At 33.6% G+C, this 26,209-nt stretch overlaps 1 protein-coding gene across 1 annotated transcript; it reads right to left on the minus strand.

The window, feature by feature from the left end:
• Positions 1-1,571: 1,571 nt before the first annotated feature.
• LOC127845946 (protein FEV-like) lies at positions 1,572-25,896 on the minus strand. Its single transcript, XM_052377125.1, has 5 exons — positions 25,892-25,896; positions 22,892-23,007; positions 21,749-21,859; positions 19,052-19,323; positions 1,572-1,673 (listed from the first exon to the last, which is right to left on the minus strand). The coding sequence occupies exons 1-5, from the start codon at positions 25,894-25,896 to the stop codon at positions 1,572-1,574; spliced, it is 606 nt and encodes a 201-aa protein (XP_052233085.1).
• Between the last annotated feature and the right edge of the window lie 313 nt (positions 25,897-26,209).

A 26,209-nucleotide genomic window follows, 5' to 3' on the forward strand; every position in this document is an offset into this window, starting at 1 on the left:
TGACAGATGTGCAGTTCATTTGAAGGTAACCATACTCAATCTAGAAAGACTGTTAGTGTATTAAATGAAGCCATAGCTTTTACACGTTACACTACCTAAATATAGTATCAATCCTAACAATCTATTGGTACATATCTCTTTGCTAATCCTATTCAAAATAAATAATAAACTTGAACTTTTCTGAAGTTATTGGTGTAGTTGAGTTATTATTGTCTGCATAGATAATAGGTCATCTTACAACACGTGTGAGACTTTCAAGGAGACAATCGCTCGTGAGAACGTCAACATGATCAATGTAAGTTTAATAAATATGATAAATACAACTGTTATAAAGATATAGCATACACAAATTTGAAGTTAAACGGTTTTGGGAAATTTAATCTAAATAGCGTTCATATTTTGTTGAATACATAAGCATGTGTGTAAAATTAACATACCAATACGAAATTGTGAAGGTAGTTTTAATTAAGTGTTTGGCTGGAATTATTTTAATAGAAATATAAATGTTTAAGCTTTATTATAATTTCAACTTTTGAGAACATTGGCTCTTATCTATATAAGTAAACTTGAATGTATTTTAACACGTTTGGTCTTTTAAAGCAGTGATTAATTTATTTATTTTGTGCATTGTCAGTATAGTCACAATACGTGGTCGCCATCTGAGGCAGACGTGCTTTATGTGCTCTTCAAATCAAATCAAAAGAATATTTATTTATTGTCGGTATGATATACAAACATTATAACATAAGCTATGAATAGCTTTTGACCGACAGATTACAAACACAACAATATAACAAATAAGCATATGCACACAAAGTTAAGAAATTACATGGACATGCAATTTATAAGTTAATTTATAAAAGCACGTTGTAGAATCACAGTGAGAAACATCCATAAAAGAAATATTCTAAAAATCCTTAACGGGGGTAATAAATTAGCTTATTTAAGAGCTGTGTTAAAGCTGCTGATCTTGACCCTTGACCCAGGGTCTAAAAACTGCCATAAAAGGAGAGAGGGTAAAAAACTGACATGGAAAAAAGAACACAAAAGTGCGACACTTAAAATAAGTTTAAAGAACTTATCACCTCAAATCAGATTTGAAGGGAACTGATCAGCAGCTTTTACACCACAAAAACGGTAAGTATTGTTAGCAAACAGCGTAATCAGATACACTGTGTAAATCTTAACTGCCGGTCAGTGGTGAATAAAGATGTGCTAATTGGTCAATACTTGAGAGAGAATAAAATCGATTTTGCACTTTTTACCGAGACATGGTATACGGATGATGAACAATATAAATTTGAATGTTCAGAATTGAATCAAAACGGATACAAAATACGTGTTGCAAATAGACAAAACAGAATAGGTGGTGGCATTGCTGTTGTATGTAAAAGTAATATAAATATGGTTATACTGAAACGCAGCTGTAAAAGAAGTTTGAGTTCGGCATATGGAAGCTAGTATTCAAAAACATTACAATACATGTCATTGGCGTATACAGGCCCCCGTCATTTTCAACATTTAGTCAGTTTGTCAGAGATTTTTGCTACTTTTCTGAAACAATTCTCCCGTCATACTCCAATAGTCTCATATCTGGTGAGTTTAATATTCACATCGATGAGAACAATAGCCCTGTTGTGTTGGAATTCCAGGAATGTCTTGTTGCCTTGGGTCTAGACAAGCATGTAGATTTTATCACTCATATCGGTGGGCATATTTTAGATTTGGTCATCACTGAGTCAGTTCAGGATGTTACTATAAAAAATGCGAAAAGGGACCATTGTTTTCGGATCATTTTGCAGTGAAGATTACTCTCGACATAGAAAATGAACACATAATACGAAAATCAGTTAAAAATAGAGACTTTATAAAAATTGACAAAAAGTCGTTCTCGAGTGATTTAAAAGATATTAATATTGATGCTGATGCTGTCGATGGTTACGTTGTTTCTTTTTAATCGCAAATTGAAAGCACATTTGAAAAGCATGCGCCTTGTACGAAAGTTATGAAAATCGGTAGAGCGCCAAAACCATGATTCAACAAAGATATTTACCGATTGAAATGTGCATTGAGAACGGCCGAAAAATATTGGTTACGACATAAAACTAGGGATCTTTATTAACAGTTCATACACTTGAGAACAAATTATGTAAACGCGCTAAAACGCGAGAAAACGAAAATTTAAATTGATAAAATTGCTGGTGCTAAAGGAGATACGAAGCGATTGTACGGTTTAGTGTCGGAACTCACTGGATCGAAGTCGACGAATCCATATCCAAACTGCGTTATGTGAGCAATTTGCTGACTTTTTTCTTTAAAAGATTTAAAACATTCGTGACTCTCTTAGTGCATTTGAAAACTTTCAGCCAACAAACAAAAATTCTCCAATGTTGCAGTTATTTGAAGATCTTAACCATGAAGAGATACGGAAACTGATTGGGGAGATGAAAACCACATCATGCGAGTTAGATATCTTACCCACTGATATTTAAAAAACTCATATTTACGCTCTTCTTCCTTTTACCACTAACGTGGTAAACATGTCACTGCGACAAGGAGTGTTTCCTAGCACATTCAAACACGCCATTGTTCGTCCACTTCTAAAAAAGGCTGGCTTAGATCTTGATCTTTCAAATTATAGACCTGTGAGTAATCTGGCCTTTCTCTCAAAACTGATTAAAAAAGCAGTGTTACTTCGTTTAAATGTGAATGTTGACGCGCATAAGCTTCTACCGAAGAACCAATCCGCCTACCGTCGGCATCATTCCTGCGAATCTGCCTTACTGAGGCTCGTAAATGACATATTGGAAGGCATGGAAAACCAGGAAGTAACAGCCATGATCGCAATTGACCTTAGCGCAGCCTTTGATACCGTGGACCACGACATTTTGGTTGTAGTGCTTCAGGCCCATTATGGTCTTCAAGACATCGCACTTGCTTGGATGAACTCGTATTTGAGGGTTCGTTGTTGCACTGTTCATGTGAATGACGGACGGTCAACGGCGCGCCCCCTTCAGTGCAGTGTACCACAAAGAAGTTGCTTAGGACCATGGTTATACCTTGCCTACACTGGTACTCTATTTGATGTCATCCCAGAAAATATATCAGTATATGGGTTGCTGATGATCACATTGCCAAGACAACTTTTAAGCCGTCCACTTCAAATGAAAAGAACGCAATCACTGAACTTGAAAATGTGCATTTACTATTAACCACTGGATAAATGCAAATAAATTAAAAATGAGCAAATCAAAACTAAGTTTATTCTCTTTGGCAGTCGGAAGCAACTCCAGAAAAGCCATACAAAGGAAGTAAACATTGCAGGGGACATAATCCAGCGAGAGCCAACAATGCGGTACCTTGGTGCATTCCTTGATGAATCCCTAAGTTTCAAAAAACATGTATCAATGAAATGTCGTTCTGCCATGTTAAACTACTTAAGAATCAAAAGCATAAAAAGTATCTTACAAGACAGTCCGCAGAAATTCTCATTGTCTTCCTTGTTCTATCACACCTTGACTATTGTAATGTAATTCTTTACGGTGTGGCAGAGTGCGAAATCAACAAAATGCAACGAATTCAGAATATGTGCGCCAAATTGGTTTTACAACGAAGCAAGTTTGACAGCTCGAAACAAGCGTAATATGATTTGCACTGGTTGCCGATCAACGCAAGGATACTATTCAAACTACTTACATTCATGTACAAGTGCTCAAATGATGAGGCCCCGACTTGCCTCACTAAACTGCTCACGAAACATACTCCAAATAGACAAGGTCTGTGGTCATGCGGCTCTAACATGGGTCCATATGACGTTCCGTTCAATAAGCGAAAGACATTCAGTAACAGGAGCTTCAGTACCGCTGGGCTGAGACTTTAGAATTCCTTCCCTCAGGATCTTAGACAATCGAATTCTTTAGAATCTTTGAAGAAGAATTTAAAAACTTACCTTTTCCGTGATTTGTATGCATTTTTCTGAGATCATGTTTTTTATCGAAATACCGTATGTGGTTCAATGTTTTAAATAACGCCGAATTTATCTCTTTTACCAGGTTTATCATTGGATTATTATTTATATATTGTTTAACTTGCTTTATTTTCAGCTTACTGTAAAACGCAATAATTAAATACTTTTACCAGGTTTATCATTGGTTTATTATTTATATATTGTTTAACTTGTTTTATTTTCAGCTTATTGTAAAACGCCATTGAATATGTATTTTCATAGAAATTGGCGTTTAAGCAAATAAAACAGTTTCAAGTTTACAAGTTTCAAGTTCATAGTGGTTTGACATCATTTAACAGAGTCCTACGATTTCGTCTATAAATTAAGGTTAAAATAAATATTAATTCTACATCGGATAACGAAACATTTAACATTGTGTACATAACTGTTATACTGTGTCAGTGCGCAGGACTATTCTGTTGGATGACAATTGATCTAACAATACATGTACAATATCACGCCGTTGACTCGAGCTTGAAGTGAACACACCTCTGGTAACATATAAAGCAAAGCATATATAGTGATTTGTGTTCTTGTTATACAATCTAGAAGATTTTGCAGTGTATGTTTTAATACTGTTAAAAAATTATCCCATCGGCAAATCATGCTAACTGTGAATGGTCTTCGAGAGAAGATATAGATATTACACAAGTTCAATTTGACAACATTACCAAGTATATCAATGTAGTATGTTATTATGGCATGCGTGTTTGGAAAGGATATATGCGATGCGACTTGTCCTGAAAATGTTAACAAAATTATGTTGCATAAAATCTACAGAATCCCGGGTTTTACGATGTACATCGACGCCACGTCGGAAATAGTCATATTCTTTTAAGGATGACAATAATTTATGTTTGACAGACTATGACTGTCAATGCGCCTCAAAAGCGAATATAAATAAAGATGTGTTAAAGAAATTGTTTCCAATTGTGTATGTGTATCGAGACCAATAGACAAGTTCTGGAGTAAAAAGGCTTATGAATTAAACGAAGATGGCTAATCGCGAACGGCATAATAGCTTGGCAACTGGGTAAAAGAAGAAACGATACGTAAACGAATATTATTTCGTTTCTGTCATACTCAAAACATACATTGTGATTAATAATTATATTTATACACTATGCTGCCCTCAGGTTCGAAACATTTGTGTTGTTTATGAGTAGTCTTATATCGGTAAATCTGTAATTTACTGTGTGTTTGGCTAAAGCAGAAGCAGTACGATTTATGTTCATTATTTATTATAATATATGATGTCATCAAATGCAAACTTATATGCACTTCTTTTTGCTCCGATATTAACAGAACAGATGAAAATGCTTATAACAAAGTCCCTAATTGTGCAACGATAAATAACTGTAGTTATAACTACTGTTTCTGTTGTTGTCAAGTTTTGTCCTTATACTGTTGACATATTTATATAACCGATTATTTGTTATCGACATTTATGTTAAATTCAGATGCGACTGACCCCAGCTACTAACTACTGACTAATAAATTCGTACATTTTGGTGTCAGATATGTCAGATATGGGCTCAATTGTATATGACACTTTTTGTTGGTTGTATAAGCTTATGTTGCTTTTGTCAGGTTCGTCCATGTTGGTTTACATTCATAGCGATAATTACATTTTTTTTTAAGAAATATATAAATATTATAAGGACAAATATATTAAAACAGCGAATAGAAATAGTAAAAAATTCAATTTTGTTTATATTTAAGATGTTTTATATGAACTATCGAATGTGGAGAACAAGTTGTATGATTTTCACGCATCTTCCACGGCTATCTCTTGCTCTCTTGTCAATTTTACGTTTCGTATTTCCGAGTTACTTACATCGCATTCTTAAGGAAGGGTTAAATACGTCTATGTCTTATTGTCACTACTTTGTCAGTTATCATGTATGCAAGCGATGAAAAAGCACCTTTCACCTTAAGAATGTTATTTCCTTGTCGCGGGGTGCACAAATCAGGGACGACACTTATATTAATTTTTACCTTCGAATTTACTTTCTTGTATTTGTTACAATTGATATTCAATGTGTTGTGACCCGGCTTCATTGTTCGTTTCCCTTAATATATTGTGTTCCTTTTTATATGACACATTTTGTATGCTTAAATCCTTTTACCATCGTTTTTTAATTTTCCATAAATTCGAAGATCATTTTGCATGTTAAAATCAACTACATTTGTAATCATTTTTTGATTTAAAGTTTTTAATTTTGATCAGATTAAATTAAATAACGTTTAAAAAAAGGACTAATTGTTAAAGTATTAAAAAGTATATTTATCCAATTTTAAACCGGGATCAATAGTACAGGTTCGTGAATGCTTATAAGAGGGTCAACAAATTATATGTGGGTAGGAATTAGAAACCATTAATATTCCTTGTCATGTCGGTTAAATTTTCTGTAAATATCAAATAAGCCGTGTAATTCCTTGATTTCATTAATTTTCTCAGAGCAATGTTGGATTTTCTTTTTTAAATCATCTTAAGAATATTGGTATATTAGAGCAGACACAATTGATACAAAGGTCATTAAAGAATACGTTCCTATTTAAGTTAATATTCAAACCACGATTATGTTTTATATAACAAAACTACAACACGTGTTACATAGGCATCATGCAATCTGAAGTACTCAGCTTGTATTAGAACACTGTCATGCGTTCGAAGAGGGAGAATTTTTCCAGCTAATGTTGACTGTTTCTTTTTCATATGTTTTAATAGCATGCACAATTCGCAATTGTACTCGCAAACTGATTTCTTGTGTGATTCGATTTCTTCACTTGAAACCGATCCGCAGATAATAAGCAATACGCCTTCAATAATGTTGAGACTAAAATAGTGGATTATGACCACCATCCTTTAATAGACAACGCCCCTTACGTTTAGAGATCTGTAAAATAAGTGCACTTGGTATAAATTTTGTATGTAGGGAATTGTCTTATATGTTCTAAACCAGAGACACGAGTTGTCAAGTTATAGTCAGTCCACAAAGGCTAATTAGGGTAAACAAATTCGAAGTATGAGCGAAAAGCAGAGGATAATCTGGAACGATACTTGACGCACATCGATTAAGTCCGATTTTCCGTGTGGCTATTAAAAGTACTTTATCCCATTTTCAATGCGACATTGACGGTATAACACCTTATGGAATATACTAGCCTGTATTCAACACTGTGGGATATACCTGTCACGTGCACGGACTACTTTTTACTTTACCACTGAATGATTTTTCATAATTAATAAAGTCGAGAAAACTTGAGCTTCAAAATTATTCGACCTTAAAGCTTAAAATTTAGTCATATGACAAAATATTTCGCCATTCGTATAATGAATCAGCTGATTGATGGCGTCATAAAATGACACTTATTGCGTCATTTTCCCAAAACAAACTTGTGCATTGTTTATAATCCATTCATATACTTTTGACATTTAAGAATGTACAACAAGCCATACAAATATCACTCAATTCATAAATAATCTGCAATATTTGCTATTCGATTTAATTCACGTTAACCATAGAGCTGTGTTAACTCTTAAGATGGTAAAAATAGCACCACACTGGAATTCGGAACGTCCCATTTTGTACACGGGGTTTATCCACTGATTTATCTGTTGCGTAATTGAATGTTTTCCATTATTTGTGTATTTATATATTAAAGTATTTTCTTGTACACAATAAGGGCATTTATCATAGACAAATAACATTGTGCAAGTTTAAACATAATTATGTTTGTATGCAGAAATCTGCAAATGCATCCGAGTTTACCAACGGTTATTATTTGATAAACGTCTCCGGTTCATTTTAACAACAGTAATGTTCATATAGTACATGATGTAGCGTGTTACGAATAAGACAATTTAACGAGTTCATATATTCATTTGATAATAGTGATAGGATGGCATAAGGGTCTTTATTTAACTATGCTAAAATAATTATTAAAGATCCTAGATGCAAAATCGCCAATTATTGAGTTAAATGGATTATGAGATGGATTTAAAATGATAATTAAAGGTAAGATACTAGTTCGAACGTGTTTTGGTAATTGTTTGTACTTTTATCGTTCCCTGTTCTCGGCGAAATGATTTTAACATGGGGGCCATTGATGCATTGGATCACACACGGCTTACCCATAACATTATATAAAAAAAAACACGTTCTGCGCGTCCTCAAATTCGTCGTCCGAAGTCGGAAAACGTATTGCCCTGCATATTAAGTCAAATTAAGTGTCAGTCGCTGCAATTGTCTGTTTACTCGTCGATAGTGTACATGTAGAATCTATGTTGACATCGATATCATTTTGTCAGAAGCAATCGCCGCCATATTGGATTTTGATCATTTCTTTCGAAAATAAAATGAATTATATTCAAGTAAAATCTTCTTTTCGCGGTCGGAATGTGTTACAATTCGCATGCTGCGTAAAATTGAATTGAGGCATATGGTGATATGTGTACTTGTTTTACAGTGTGTGTGAATTTTTTTAAGACTATTTTGCGTACCAGAACAAATACATTTATATCACTAAGCATGGTTACATTCGTAAGATTTTAAGCGATTTTTGAGAAATAATTAAAATAACTGTTAGGCTAAGGTTATTAGATCTAGTTATGTTAAATGTCACGTTGAAAAAAATCAAATCGGATAAATAGAATACTAGGATTAGCGTTGAATACAGAGACGTTTATGTTGCTCGGCTCGAACGCCGAAAGCGCTCGCCAATGCTCGCGCTCCCGGCGTTCTAAGGTTGTATCAATCGTTGCAATAAAAAAAACCTATTACGCTACTCGCTGTTTCTAATTCCGTATTACCACACTAGCCAGACTTCTTTCTTCAATCCATTTAATGATGTCACATAACGCGCACCGAAAATAGGAAACCCCAATATTACGCAATATATTACGTAGTATATCGTGTGACGTCATTTCTGTGACGAAATACAATAGTTTTATTTAAACTCTCTGCAATGGAATTTAAGGACAATCGGACGTGGTGTTTTTAACAGTAAACTATTTGTTTAAAACAAACGAATGCAGAACGTTTTTCAGAGTGTGTGTTTATCATGCATCAATATAAATTTGAATAGGAATACAATAAGATAGTGTGGTTTTAAATAAGTTTCGATAGAAACATGGAAGAATAGAAGTGGAAGTGCATATCGTTTCAACGCTTTTGTTATAAACATCGAATCAAAGTTATCTACTTAATTGTTATAAACATTGGATTAACGATGTCATTAAAGTAAGCGTGTCGGAATCCTGTGTTCCCGGTTTAAATGTTTACACGGTAATTTACATAAACTGTATTCATATGCGTCTTAAATAAACAATTGCGTACCGTTGCAGTCATTGTTTTGTCTGTTTTGTTAAAGCAAAAATACAACTGTTAACTGTTTTCGTTAGTTGTGTATATAATAAAAGGAATATTACGCTAGTCAATTGTTCCAAGAGTTTGTATTCAGTCGAGTGGCTTGTGTTATTTCGCATCACACTCGAGGCTCCGCCTCTCCGTCTTATCCATGTTTTATAATGACATAGAATTAGAAATGTATGTAGGTTATTTCCTTTTGAAATATTCACCAAATAAGCTCCTTCTTGACTTAATAATAGACATCATGTGGCCATTACATGTGTGCATTTTATTTAATCTTAATTAAATCACCTTTTAATCTCATTAGTTCGCGTTACAAGCAGCAAATAACAATTGGAAAAGCATTTCCAAACATTCTTAACGAGGCGTCTAAGACAGAGTTAGGCCACATTTAGGACCTTACTCTTACATGCACATTAGATGGAAATGGACGTACATTTAGACGAAAAATACAGGTTGACGAAAATATCCCCGTATTAATAATAATTCAAACGAATCTATTGGAAGAAACAATCAATCAAAATATTCAAGGTACTTGCTTTTTGGATGTTAAGCCTCTTTTTCGAGTATTAAAGCCATATATCTGAGACTATTCACTCCCTCACCCCTGTGTAAACTATATAACAGGAACAAAGTAAACATAAGTAAGTCACAACTAACCTGCATGTATTCAAGTTAAAACGCACTTTGAAGGACAAAAAAACATTTGTACTTCCGATTCCCAAACTGGTTATGTGAGCTGTCTGTGAATCAAACCCAGGATTCGTAAATGCTACCCTTTAAACTAAGTTAAGAAGCCAAGCAACATTCCATGTAGAAATGTTGGTCATGTTTCTTATCAAGTATTATCGATGACCAAAATCCAAGAAGCCTATATTTATATCGAGCATTGTGTCATTACAACAATTATCATTATTTCGATCGAGTCTTATACACTATACAACTGTCACGTAATCGTTCCTAGTTCTTGGACGACACATAGTTACTAACAATGTTCATTACTCTTAAATTACCGGTGTGTAGCCTATCATTCGATATCTCGTCATGCGCGTATTGCCAAGATGACAAGTTTTGCATTAACTACCATTTTCTCGTGTCGCGCATGGGACAAGTCGGTCCCTCTCTATTATGTTGGTTTCTCTGCATAATGTAGGATAAAATATTCAACAACACCATGTATCAGTTTCTAGTCCAATTTAATGTCTGACTAAACTAATATTTCAGTTATACAAATACGATGTGATTGCTACTTGATTGTGTCTTTGTCCAACTGTACACCTCTAAGTCTAAACGCTAACCGACTATTTCCCTCTAACATTCGCCCCGTGAAATTCAGTTATGAATCCCATTGGTCAGTAATACAAATAAGCCGCTTGGCTGGATTACTAAGAATCCCATTGGTCAGTGTTCTATGCGTTCTTATTTCTGATTGGATATATTACTTAAGGTACTGAATCAATGAAGCCCTGGGAACGGGATAAGCAACCCACCTAAATATTTACAAGCTTTATCCAACCCTTTGATGAGAGATTTAACTGAATAAACACGTTTGCCTGACCAATACAAACATACCCGGCCTTGTGTCAACTATACTATTCTTTGATCTCTCCCTCATCGATAAGCTTATTTGAACATATGTGCACTTTGTGACTGTCATGTTTACTGGCCCTTTTGATAAAATTTTCAATATTTCTTATATAAGGTAAACCCACATATTCCACCTACAATTTTTAACCATATTGTGACACAACTAAGTAAAGTAAACCAATAAACTATAAAAAAAAATTCAATTGAGCAATGGTCATTTTGTAACAAAGTTTGCTCCAATAACTTCAGGTGTTTTCAATCGTCAATAATAATCAAACTTAAGTGTTAAAATGTTATTATTTATATGCCCGAGAAATGAAAATATAAAACTCAAATACGTGGTGTTTAAGTATTTCACAGAAAATATGACAAGATGCAAAAACATGCAAATGAACCACAAAAGCCATCATCTGTTTCTAAATAATATGAATATGTTCAAAGGTTAATGCTTGTTTACGGAGTCAGTGAAGAGTTTGTAAAGCACCTTAAATAGCGTTTCACTTAACTGTATGGAAAACTTGATCGCATAAATGTCATACGGATCAAAGTCAATAGGATGTTGCCTTTTCGCATTTTATAAAAATACAATTATATTTAAAAGTAATGACACTTATGCAATTTGAGATCCTTTTCCAATATCACCTAGAGTGAACACGTGCAATCTAGTTGTTCAACGCCTTATTGGGCGGGCGCATCTAAAATAACTTTAAATATAATTATCTCCTTTATTGTCAATGGTATACCAACAAGTGCCCAAATGTACGTATAATAGATCAGTTTAAATTCTCAAAACAAAATTAAATGCACTAAAACTTTATTTGATAAAAGCCTATATGCAATAATATTTACTATTTACTCTATAATAAAATCATACATGTATTTTGCGTTTTCAAATATATGTACCTATACTAATGTACTTTATACTACATTTGTAAGATACTTTTCATAATTCCTTTAATAATAGGAACATCTTGAAAAATATTCAGTATACAACGATATGGATGCTATTTTTTGTGTTCGCAAACGTGTATCAACAATTCGTAGACAAGTTGATTGCTAACATAAAAATGGTCTTTTAATAAATGAATATTAGTTCATCATAGTTTCTACGATAATTAGAAAGCTTGTATTTTTTTGTTTTGGGTTCGGGAATTTTTTTCCTTCTGAACAGTCAGGCAAACAGGAAAAGGCCGGTCTCATTTAATGAAATTGCTGGGAGATGAGGCCATTTTAAGTATATCATAAATTTGCTGTGATTTAAATAGGGGCTCGTCCCGTGTGATTTAAACTTGAATATAAAGGAACGACAATAGCATACCAGACAGACTTAACAAACAAAACGAGATTTAAAAAGTTGTAAGTCGAGATTATGCGCTAATCAACCGCAAGGAAGCACAGACTGTCCTTCAGCCTTCGGCACTCAAGCAATTATCCTCGGTCGTGTTAAATTATCGCATTATGGCGAATAGCAACTAAATAAATTAATATATACACGAACTTTTAAACACATCAGTTCTTTTAAGTATACGACGTTTAGCAAATTTGAGTGCATACTGCTGCATTGAATATTATATAGAAAGTTAAAAGGAAATAATGAATATAAATGAAGTTTATTATTTATTACTTATAATATTTATTTAGAACGCTTCATAGAGGGTACAGTTTTGACATTATACAAACTATATATGTAGAAAATCTAAGTAGTTATTACATACGCAACGAGGTTAAAGTAATGAACTCAGACGGTTCATCAAGCGATATCGATCTCAATTGAAATATTCTCTCGAAATCACAAGAGAAAAACTTCAAATAACGTTAAGATCAACGTTCAATTTAGACAAGGTTATCAAAAGAAATCGTAAGCCGGATTCGAAAATATGTACCATACACCTGTTTATATCCGTAAATGCCTGTCAGTAAGCATTTTCATTTAGAAATGACGCATTTTCAACGAAACATTCCATAACAGCGAAGAGAGTCGTTCTGTTGCAATAACCTTCATGCTTAAAAATTACAACAATCGTATGAAAAATGATCATAACTAAATGTATATCGCAGTTTGTTATCGTAAAGTGGCAATTAAATGCATTCTGAATAAAATAATATAACAGTGTTATCAAGAAATCCAAAATCAAGTGTAAATATAAGGTTTTAGTTTGGTTGCACTCAATCGATTTAGAGCGTAATGGGCGAATCGGCAAAAGCATGGAGCGCTAGCTCCGATCATGCATTTGCAAGTTTGACTGTTTCGTGAACGCAACTAAAATTATATTTAATCTTTAAATAGGTACGAAAATATTTAAAATGAATAAGTTATTATAATGATGACCGAAATCACTATTTGCTTTGGCTATGGTCTTCTCACTTACGACCTAAATGTAAATAATAAATAGCTTTAGTATTCAATTAAAATTCAAGTTTATTCTAATTGATAATATGGTTTTCTTAGGTATTTTAATTGTGTATATATAAATATTGCCACGACTGTCATAGTGTTGGTGTTGTTGTTTCATGAAAATTACTAGTCTTTTGAGAAGTGACACTACTCTTAATATGTGAATGATTTAATGCGCTAGCATTAGGCTGCACTCAATGGACGACAGATGCAGCCTTGTTATATTCAGACAGCATTACTTATTTATAGGCAAGTTGACTTTGTATGAAACCAGCTCTCTATCGATTAAAGTAAACAAGACAACCTACGCTTCACAGTTTTGGGAGGCTTGTTAATATCTTTATCAGGAAATTGAATAAACGTTTATTTTTGATGAAGGTGGGAAGCGCTGATTGTTCGCTAAGTTGTATGTCATCAGTTATCAGTCACGTGCGTGTTAACATCGAAAGAGCATGTGACACAAAACAATTTAAGACGCAACTATTACACACATGCTATATATATATATTTGTATATGTATATGTATAAATGAATATACATATATATATATATATATATATATATATATATATATATATATATATATATATATATATATCCTAGGTTGGGAGAACATTTTTATTCAACTTTTTGTCTTGCTGTTGATATTGCTATTCTACCTAAACATTATTAATGTGTACGTTACCATATACAATGGCATGTTAAAAAGATTTCTAAATTCTGTGAAGAACTCACATTTGATGCAACGTAATTTCATACCAACTTTGCAGCCATTACTAGCGTCAGTTTTCATTATGTTTCCCATAAAAAAAATCCTTTGAATACATTACTTAACATAACTTGTATGGTATTGTATACATGTTCACATTTCATGGTTTAATTCATACTTATGTATAGATCATTGTATGGAAACTTATTCATATGTTATGCAACAATTTGTTTTAAGTGATTAAAGCAATGTGTGCGTTTGATATCGGACTGCATCACTATACACATGATATATAAGCACGAACACTTTATCAAAAAAATCAATTTCATGTCAAAAGAATGGCATGATTTCATAAAAATCTAGTTCTGTATTGTCAGGGAGAGAACTCGTAATAATTTGATTTCCATGACACGATGTCGTGCTGAATTGATCGCTACTGACTTAATCATTTTAAGAGAGGAAAACGTCTGGTGGAATAAAATTTACGTAAAAGTTCATGTGCGCTTAAATACGCAAAAGCTAATTGGTGCTGAAAATGTGATTCATTGAAATGAATTGCTCTATATGATAAATATTAAGCAGTGGACAAAATTGACAACCTAAATACGTTGCAGAAAACGGACGCCTTCGCACGACGTTAGTGTATGCAGTTATCAAAATTACTTCACTGTACCCATACAATTTATTATATATATGTCGCAAACATGAATACATGCCAGCTATGCCATACCAATGTTTTGAATTTCCATTTATCATGACTGTGAACAGGGCTTCAGATTTATCTAGAGTCTAGAGGTCATGGGTAATCTTAACTATCTATATTTGTGCAGAAAATGTGTTTTAATTACGCTGTATTTATTACCAAGTATTTATAATAGCCATCTCCTGAAATATGTATTGTGCACAAGTGTCTTACCTATAAGTAACATAGCTCATTTATTGTATTACGTAACAAACATTCATGTAAATTGATGGCATGGTTTCATCAATGTTCAAATGTGCAAAGTGTATACATCTTAAAGGGGCCTTTTCACGTTTTGGTAAATTGACAACATTTTAAAAAAATGTCTCAGATTCGCAAATTTTCGTTGTAGTTACGATATTTGTGAGGAAAAGGTAAAACTGAACATTTACCATGCTCTAAAAAAACCATTATGTGCATCGTTTGGTGATATAAAATATTGAAAGTTATAAAGCAATGCAACTCGAAACAATTGAATAATTTGGAGAGTTACGTTGTTGTCGTTATATTTTGCGATACAAAGAGGATTGCTTATATAAATTATAAAATACATCAATGCTGGTTTGATCAGGGATGGCCGAGCGGTCTAAGCGGTAGACTTTTACTCCAGGGCTCCAGGGCTCAGTGGTTCGAGCCCCTATGAGGGCTACTTTTTTCTTTCTTTAATTTTATTCTTGCTTTTTTTTTTAACCGGAGCCTTTTAGATCCATGTTTACATTATATATATATATATATATATATATATATATATATATATATATATATATATATATATATATATATATATATATATATATATATATAAAGCTTTTAATGACACACTTCAATACATGCAAAAATCTGTGAAAAGGCCCCTTTAATTTGTTATATTCTTTACACCCGTTACATTTCCCTGTAGTCTCGGGAATATTATTTCATTTTTAACTGACCATGTGCCTCAAACGTAATAAACAACACCAAAACGTTAAGTTTCGTCAAGATAAGTCTGTGTGAACTGAAACAGGCTAATCTGGGACGACCCTTTACGTACATGAATTAAGCTCGGTATTCCTGCAGCGTGCCTCAAATATTTCTGCACAAGCGGCACCATTCATTACATATTCTATATTTTTACAACCTGTTAGTTTAGTTTCGTATTCAACAAAAAAAATAAGTTGTCTTGAATTGAAATGTTTAAGAAATTAATAGATTAAATGCAGTTACATTGAAATGTGTAGGTTGTTAAAGCCCCGTTGAGTTTAATTAGTATTATTGCATAAACTCTATCTATAATGCCTACTGGCGAGGTGCAGAAACTTGGCAAAAGGAGGGCTTGAACGGGAGAAATCGTGCATTAACAATGCGATTCACGTGCCGTTCAAGCCCTGTTATGTGTTTTTCATATCCATAATCTGGTTCACGCGCAGTTACTTCCCTTCTCCAGCCTTCGACGACTTTCCAAGCATAAATGGGGAACTGAATAAGCACCATATTCCTCATGCATGCAGGGATAATGACTATTTCAATCCACTTTTCATGTTATATCATCTGCACTCTCTTGACAACAGCTTTATTTTATTGGCAACGTCAATGAAGTTAAGGTTATTTACTCAACACTTTCAAAAGACTATGCTGTAAATGTAAGTGTTTATGTACCTTCAACGTTCCTGATGTAAATTCCAAAATAATTCCTCATTTCTTACTTTGCGCGGCTGCATTTCAACTTTGCATTAAACACATTTTAAATCGAAAACTGTCTATCCGAAGGTAAAGCCTCGTCATTTCGGATGATGACCAAGTGAGGCATATGTAACACACAACCTTGAACTGTATTGAAATAATCGAATTATTTTGTCGATGTCGAATGAACAAAACATATTGTTTTCAATGTTATTTCAAATTATTTTGGTATGTGTGATGTGTTTATGCAGTAATAGCGAAAATACACATTTTCTCGGACATGACCATCTGCGGGCGCTCTCAAAATCCGTCCCTGCCCTCGTGCTGCGCACTCGGGCAGGAACGGATTTTGAAAGCGCCCGCAGTTGATCATGCCCTCAAAAACGTGTATAATCCCTTTAATGTAGGCTTGATAAACTAGTATGCTGCACGTGACTTGTATCAGTCGTAGTTTGGGGTTTAAAGAAGAACTTCATATTATTGTATTAGCAGGCTATTACACGTATCGAAAACAACAACGAAAAGTGTTGATTAAACAAGACGATCACACAATTTATGAAACGTTATTTTTCATAAGAGTATGATTCGCATACATATAAAGTTGTATCATACTTTTATATTACTTGTCATAAACTGTTGTTTCATAACGATTACATTTTATAAAATATTTTTACCGCATTAAAGTCGTTTTGCACTAGCATTTATACAACTTAATTTAAGATCGCTAATTCTGCTAAAAAGGCCAAAAAATACCAAAATGCCCGATAGAACAATTTGTTTACCTCAGGATTGAATAAAAATATTTCAAACACTTGAGTGACATTGTATATAATGTATTGATGGTACTGTATGTCCTTTAAGTAATGTGCTAATCAATGAGATTGATGCAGACTTTGGAGGTAAAAATTGTAGGTTTTAGCACATACGCAAGTACGCATCCCCTTCGTCCAAGAACATGATTTAGTTATGAAGCTGTGTTCTTGTACTATTGTTCTGAGTTACTATTTTAATTGCAAAATATTTCTCAAGACTGCCTTTATATTAGAAAATGCCTTCGGGTCGTAGTTTTTACTTCTGTTACAACGAAACGCGAACTTAATAATGTGGGAAATAGGAAGCCATATATTGAAACAAATCCTAACGACACATTTATAGTATTGTGTAATAATCATCGGATGCGACGTGTGTCTTATTTCGCGAAGCATATCTGAAACGTCACCTGTTTCAGCACGCTGTTATTTTAATAAACATTTTAAAATCGTTTATTTGCCGGAAGAAATAGACGAATGACAATTTTATTTCAACACAAAATACATTAATCGAACCGAACATAACATGAAAATAATGAATATGTTTAATCAAAACGTTTCATTGTTTTTTTACTTATTAAATTATTTTTACAAAGGGAGAAAAATTACATGAATTTGCCAGTTTACTGCTTTTAACTTGTAATCCCAGGCCTCAGATATTGAAATACAGAACACACTATATAAAGGGTGAGTTTTTAAGAGGTTACTTTTACAGGAACTTTCAATAACAGTATTCAATAGTGCATTTAATAACCATATTCAATAGTGCATTTAATAACTGTATTCAATAGTGCATTTAATAACTGTATTCAATATTGCATTTAATAACTGTATCCAATAGTGCATTTAATAACTGTATTCAATAGTGCATTTAAAATCGTGAGTGTGTTTTATTCGGATCGCTAAATTCTGATTTATCATCATCAACTTAGTTATGTTTGACATATTTGTAACGAAAAATGTTAAAGTTGATTGTGTATGTTTATACAAAATGTTAATGTATAAGAGGAATTCCCAGTCCACATTCCTGCACTGCATACAATATATTAATCATTTTGGAAGTTAACATTTTAAATCAACTCACATTTGTTTAAACGTGCTACTACTTAGTTACTGTAAGAGTAACACGTAATGCAACGAGATTTTTAAGAGTCGTGCACCTCGACTATAATGATGGCCTTTAAAACAACAGCTGAGATAAATTACAACGCGTTACATTATACTTATCCATTATGCTTTCAATTTGTCAGTCACATTGTTCGGCGTGTGGACCGAGATCTGTATTGTCTTAGGTGTCGGCCACAACGGCTCTATTACTATGGCCCACGCAACAGCCGCCGGTAAAAAGTTAAATAGATATGTTCGTTTTTGTTTGTGACATATATATGCACTAAATATATTAATTGCGTTGTAATATGTTGCACTATTGTTATGGCCTTTTTATGAACCTGATTTATTTGACAAGCAATTAAACCGCCTTAGTTGTTCATGTACGAGTATATTTGTACATTAACATGTTGTTGTTTCAGTTAAATATTGCATATGAAATATTCTAGTATTGTCAATCATATTATTCGCAATATACTTTATATACAAGTTCAGGTTCCCTTGAATACCGTAAATGCAATTGCGTTAAATTATTGCTTGTGCACATGTCCTTGTTTATACTTTCTTATTTCCTTCCCCGAATCGAACTCAAAATTACGTCGAACCAATATATCCGAAGGATGAAGCGAATATCCTGAGACTTCGGAATTTTGCTGTACAACCTGTGCAAGTCCTCCAAAATCAAACTTATAAGCGTATCTCTTCCCATGAACCTTCGACATGATGTTCTTGTCATAATAGTAACGCAGAGCCCGACTTAACTTGTCGTAGTTCATATTCGGTTTGCATTTTCTTTCGCCCCATTTTCTGGCAACCTCGTCAGGGTCTAGAAGTTTAAATTCACCATCTCTACCTTCCCAAGTGATGTAACCGCCATTTGAAGTGTCCGAGAGTAATTCTAACAAGAACTGCCATAGTTGAATCTGGCCGGAACCTAAATACAAAAAAAAACATTTACATGTAAATATTATATTTGAACATAATATCCGGGACATTTCAAAACATTTACGAAAAGAAAAAAAACCATTTGATTTGTATTCTGATCATTTAGCATACATTGTATACATGTTGTAACTATCTCTGACATTAAATGTGTCTTGTTCTGAGAAAAATGGACATAATGCATGTGCGTAAAGTGTCGTCCCAGAATAGCCTGTGCAGTCCGCACAGGCTATTCAGGGACGACACTTTCCGCTTAAACCAGATTTTCGGTAAAACGAGACTTCCTTTAAACGAAAATTACTATGAAAGCGGAAAGTGTCGTCCCTGAATTGCCCTTGCGGACTGCACAGGCTAATCTGGGACGACACTTTACGCACATGCATTTTGCCCAATTTTCACAGAACAATACACGAATAGCTTACAACTTGTTGATCTGGTATTCAAAAGGTTCACTACGCCACATATATTTTGTTATATTCTGTCTTGTGGTTTATTGTTTAGCAAAGTCAATCGCATTGTCTTAGAATAAGATCAAGGAAATGAGTCGCGTTTTGAGAAAACAGGGCATAATATATATACGTAAAGTGGTATTCCAGATTAGCATGTGCAGTCCGCACAGGCCAATAAGGGACGATACTTTCCGCTTTTATGAAATTTTCTGTTTAAAAAAGTCACTTCTTATCAAAAATCTAAGTTAGGCGGAAAGTGTCTTCCCTAATTAGCCTATGCGGACTGCACAGGCTAATCTGGGATGACACTTTACGCATATGCATTAAGCCCAGTTTTCTCAGAACAAGACTCAAATGTTCAAGCCCTAACGTGTTGTGTCCATATTGAAAAAAGTTGCACATATGTCAACATAATTTGTTCCGTTCGTGATAATAAGAATGGTTATAATTGTTTGTATTAATACAGCGTACGAATACAAAAAATACATAAAAAGCCATCCCTTCGTGTTTGCATCGTAATTGTTTCTTATTGAGGAGGCGAAATGAAGTAAATATCTATGCTACGTTCAGTACGAACGCATCGTATACAACTATGTGATACTGGGCACAGAAACGATTGTTAGGTGACAAAACAAGGCGTGTCTTCTTGGCATGATCATTAATGTTTCCAATCTTCTTTAAAGTCCATTCGAGCATAGCACAGAAAAACATACTAGCAAAAAGGAAGTTTAGTATACAACTAACTATTGCGATCGTTAAGAGAATAAACAAACACAAGTTTAAATTAATTATATAATTTGGCCGAATTTTTTTTTGGATGTACTTCAAATAAAAACATAATATAAACACAAAGGTATTAGACAGTTCAAAGACAGCCAAAAACCTACCTTAACATAAAAATAACAAGAAACCGTCGGAGGCGGGTGATGCTCCCCAAAGGTTTTTTGTCACAATATTGCACTATATATTCAGATTAAAGGAAACGTCTTAAGGGCACAGTAGTTGGGGGGACAATAATTTTTTAATAGAAAATTTCAAAGGGTCATAACTCTGTGAAAAATCATCCGACCAGAACCGGCTGATAATATGCACATCTCCTCTTGGTAGTGAAGCTTCCCATAAAGTTTCATTGAATTCCAGTCATTAGTTGCTGAGAAATAGCCCGGACAAGAATTACACTATATGTACAGTTAATGGAAAATTTCAAAGGGCCATAACTCTGTGAAAAGTCATCCGACCAGAACCGGCTGATAATATGCACATCTCCTCTTGGTAGTGAAGCTTCCCATAATGTTTCATTGAATTCCGGTCATTAATTGCTGAGAAATAGCCCGGACAAAAATTGTGCACGGACGGACGGACACATGGACACACGGATACACGGACACACGGACGGACAGACGAAGCGGCGACTATATGCTCCCCCAAAAAATTTTAGGGGGAGCATAAAAATATGAAGCTACATTAACATAAAGTAACATGACAATTTCATTAATGTGTAATATTCATATATCATGCAAATACATTATACATAATTAACCTGCATGATATAATACCATTTTTTTCTAATATGCAGTTCACAAATCAAATTACTTTAACTGATAAGTGGGGGAGGGAGGGTTAGTCCGCTCCGGATAAATACTAAGGCGCCATATCGAGATTTCGCAATCGGGAAAGAGAGGCCTCCATTTATAATTATTTAATTTTATTAAAATTAGTGACATTATAGACAAAACACATTTTAAATATGCACGAAGCACATATAATTCTTGATATGGTTTAATTTTATCAAAATTAAAATGTGAGGCCCTTATCAATTATGATAAGTGTATTAGATTTTATGAGGCGTTTGTAGTGACCCGGTGTTGCTCTAAAAAGTCAAATAAAGAAGTCAGAAGCTGGTTTTATTTTAGACACATAGTATCTGAGATATGATTCCGTTTACTGCATATAATAGGTACGTTATACCTTGGCTGATTCGTGTGGCATCTATATCCTGGCAATGTCCGCTTTGTATTGGACACGGGCGGTCAGGTAATAATGGTGAATGCTGTTGAGGATTTTTAGGACCGGGATACCCTGTAAAAACAATGCATACAAATGTAACAAACACCTTATTGTGTCTCAGCGCCAGACCTGCATTTGCCTTAATGCGCTCTCTCAACGTTTCTTTTATAAAACCGGTTAACTATTTTGAAAGAAATCAGTTCGTCACCTGTAATCATTGTTCATTAACGTATACCATAGATATGTTTATTTTTTTAAGCAATATAATTATAAAATGTTATCAACAAATACCCAACTATGTGATATTATATATACCATCTATTCATTCAAAGCGATTATAAGTCGTATAAAGACATCAGCAAAGTGAAACATAGACTACATTCAATTTAACAATTTAAACGTTACGTTAGCATGTAGTCCTTCATGTATGACAATGGACCGCATCTTAAACAGTTAAACACACGTTAGACATGACGCACGCATACACAAAATACACTAAAACATGAATAAATCTGGGATCAAGTACCTAAAACAGTCAGTGAAATGCTATTCAAGGAGCATCGATAGTCACACTTGTCCAAGCGTAATTCACAAAACATTTACAGCTGTAAGTGTAAGTTGCTCTCGTAGCCGCAGAACGCAACTTGAATAGCAGTAGAAGACAATATGTTCTAGTTTAATTACTAGTTCTAATTTAATTACTATTAAATTAAATAAATAATTTGATATAAACCTAATAGAAAATTTCTGAGACACTATGAAGTGAAACTAAACAAGTATCAACGACATCTCGTATATAATTAAACAAACACACGTTTAACACAAAGGATCATTTAGTTTAATATGCAGATCATCGTTATACAAGTACACCAGACGACACGAATATTAAATCATACAGAATGAACTAAATTAGATCATAATTATGATATGACAATCTTGTTCTTATGTCAAACATTTAAATGTATATAAAAATCACCTCAAAGCATCACATGTCTTATTCCATCAACATACATACATTTAAATTTACAATAATTACATACTCAATTGTTTGGTGCTGACTATAAAAAAAACAGAATCGACAAATATAAATATACATAAACTTACATTGCTCGGCCTTTGAAGAAATTGGTTGATTGTCGCCATATCTTCGAAGATGTGTCTGATGCTCAGAATTTGCCGCAAACGGATGCCCTGACCATCTACAAGAACCATACGGGACCCTGCATGTGCAAGGAATACCCACAGAACCGCTGTTCTGTTCGTATTTTTTATTACACACTAATCCGCTGGAACACACAGGCCCAGTTTGAAATTTTGAATCAACGGTGTTGAAATTGTTGAAACCATGACTGTGGTTGTATAAACATCGGTTAATGGAATTATCACTGAACTGCACCGGGAATCTAAATTCTGAAAACTCTGAATTAAGTGGTGAAGACCCGTAGGTTTTAGGTAGTCCATCAACAAAATGACCGGTGCTAACATCCTGTGCTAACCACTGCTGCGAAGCATCAAACTGTCTGTTACATCTCTCCAAATTCTACAAACATATTACAAAGACAGAAGTTTTTGTCTGTATACTAAGTTTTGGGTGTTGTTTCAACAGGAAAAGATGAAGAATTGGTTATTAACCCAAATCTACATAAACTTTAGCACGCATAATTGTATACATGTACACATGCATTTATATACATTTATGTTTTATGTTCAATCAACCATGGTATATTTGTCAAATCAACAAACGCAACATGATTATATGGTAAATTCCAATCTACGAATATTTTAAAAATTCGCAAACGACCTTTGGCTTTAAATAAATGTTGTTGTTGTTGTTGTTGTTGTTGTTGTTGCAGTTTTTCTATTATTTTGCCAATCATTATTAAAAGTCCGCTTAAATATTGCCAGTATTGCGCATATTCTGAATAACCTTAAAGACTATATTATCATTAAAATTTTGAATTTTCCAAAAGACGTTACTTATCAAAGCAACGCAATGTTAGACTATAATTCGTTCTAAGGCAACGTAACGTGCTTCGTAGATATTTCCTTAAAGTATTAATTGTCTTACCATTTTATATGTACCAGACAATCCGCCTGTTTCCGATTCAACTGTCTATCTTTCCAAAGGCTTTGTCAGATTTCCGGTAAAGTGCCAAAGTCCGACCAAGAGAGTACAGAAAAAAAGACAAAACGTTTTCCGGTCTCTATGCCTTATACGTTGGACCTTGGGACATTAAGAAATTGATTTGTAAATAACAGGTCCTCTTATCTAGAGTTTTATTAACACATCTTGCTCATTCAATTAATAGTTCATCCATTATTAATTAAGATGGGACATTTTAAGTTTCGCAAGTATCTTATTCTCAGATCCTTAGCAGGTTGATATAAAATCTGCATATTGAATTCTGCTCACAACCAATATAATGTCTTTTGTTGTATTTCGCAGCGATAATTAATTATACGTTATTGTCATAACAAACGTATTCGTGCAATATTAAAATGAGCGAGGTAATTATCCATTTGTCGAAGAAAGCATGCACAGCGTATAGCTTCATTTTTTCTTGTATGACTGCAATATTAGTTTTTTTTCGCATGAGACGTACACCTGAATCGTAATAAAATTATGACCATAAGAAAAACGGACATGTGATTGGCAATAATCAATGTAAATTATCATAATACTGTTATATCATACAATAGATTCATTTTGTGAAAACTATAATCTGATCTCAAATAAATATACTTCACAAAAAAACTACGCCTAAGAAAAACGATATGTGAACGACTAACTTGAAAAGAGATCTAAGCAAATTGTATAGTCGATACTGCAGTAATATATATATATTATCATTCAATTGAAAAATAATTTTCGATTTACAAAAATATTTTTGGATTGCCGATTACTTAAGATACGCAATAATTCGATTCAATTTTGAATTTATAAACATGTGTGCAATTAAAATTAGATAAACAATTACCGTAAAACTTTCTTGCTTGTCCGATAGTTATTTGAAAAAGCGGATTATTTTTAAGCCAATAAAAAACTCAAGTAGTATCATTTTAGTATTTCCGTCGTTGGATAGCTCTTCTATGAATACTTTAATATTTCATGGTTTATGTGAATTTGCCAACTGCCACAACTCAAAGAAAATTAATTACAGGAATCAAATTCCAGTAATAAGCAATCGCCTACACCTGCGTTTTTCATAATCACTAATTGTCTCTGCAGTTGATTTACGAGGTAAACGTTGGTTATTGTTTTCTTTTATGTATTCTGAACGAGCAGGTGGTCTCTCGTTTTATAAAACATGGTATAAATCAGGACACTTGAGAATGAATATTTGAAATTGATTGTATTTTTCATAATCTTTTGTTTGTTTTATATAAAATTCAATTGTTAGTACCAGCCATTTTTCACAATTTCTTGTTAGAAAAACCCACGCATTTGTACACTTTTATTTCAATATGGCTCAACTTTCCAAAATCAACAAATTTACTCATAACATACAGTGTGATTATAAAAAAACACCATTAATACGTCCAGAAAATATGTCCACAAGGTCATCTACATACAAGAAAAATATATGTCGTACTACACACATATAACAGCAGCTTGAAAGCTTATGACGCAAAGACGCACATAGAGTTCATTAATGGAATGCACGTGAAATAACTATAACTTTAAAGAGGTACAATAAAACTGCAATTACGATGTTACAGACATACAGATAAAAATGCTATGTAACTGACGTGACGAATCACACATAGTGTACCAGTGTGCAGGATCAACGGGGTTCCCAGAGGTAAACACGCCGTTTACAACTTTTTTTTGCAAATATCTCAAGTTTTTTTAAATACATTTTCAAAACATTTTGCATTGTGTGTCGAAATCTTAAGATTTTAGAATAAATCATTGAATACGTCTGAAATATGTGAAAAATTTCACGTTTTTTTCTATGTACAAGCAATCAGTATAGATAACAAAAAAGTGAGTTTCGCTTCTGTTGTAATTTGTTGCGGGTTGAGGCTAATTTTGATCTAATTTGACTGTCCTATTTCGCTACTTACAGACCCCAGCTTGTTCTGTCGCCATGAACAAAATACCTCATACCTAGAATTCCGAAAAAAATAAAACTTATCTGACCCCAAAATTTAACATAATATAAGACTTTGATACCTGAACAAGAAATACACAATTGAGTTCTAACTCATATTATTGGCCTCGCACTGAAGTGCGGCGACTAGAATGTAATACGGTTTTTTTCGCTTATGGGAGAAGTTATTTAACGGATCAATGTATATATTTTTGTTGTCAGAATATCTTGCGTAGTGGTGATTTTTGTGTAAATTATTGTAAATAAGTACTGCATTTGTGCCTATTACATTTACTACAACATTTATTGCCAATAATGCAAAGCTAAT

The sequence above is a fragment of the Dreissena polymorpha genome, chromosome 9 (genome assembly GCF_020536995.1).
Source record: "Dreissena polymorpha isolate Duluth1 chromosome 9, UMN_Dpol_1.0, whole genome shotgun sequence".
Taxonomy (NCBI): domain Eukaryota; kingdom Metazoa; phylum Mollusca; class Bivalvia; order Myida; family Dreissenidae; genus Dreissena; species Dreissena polymorpha.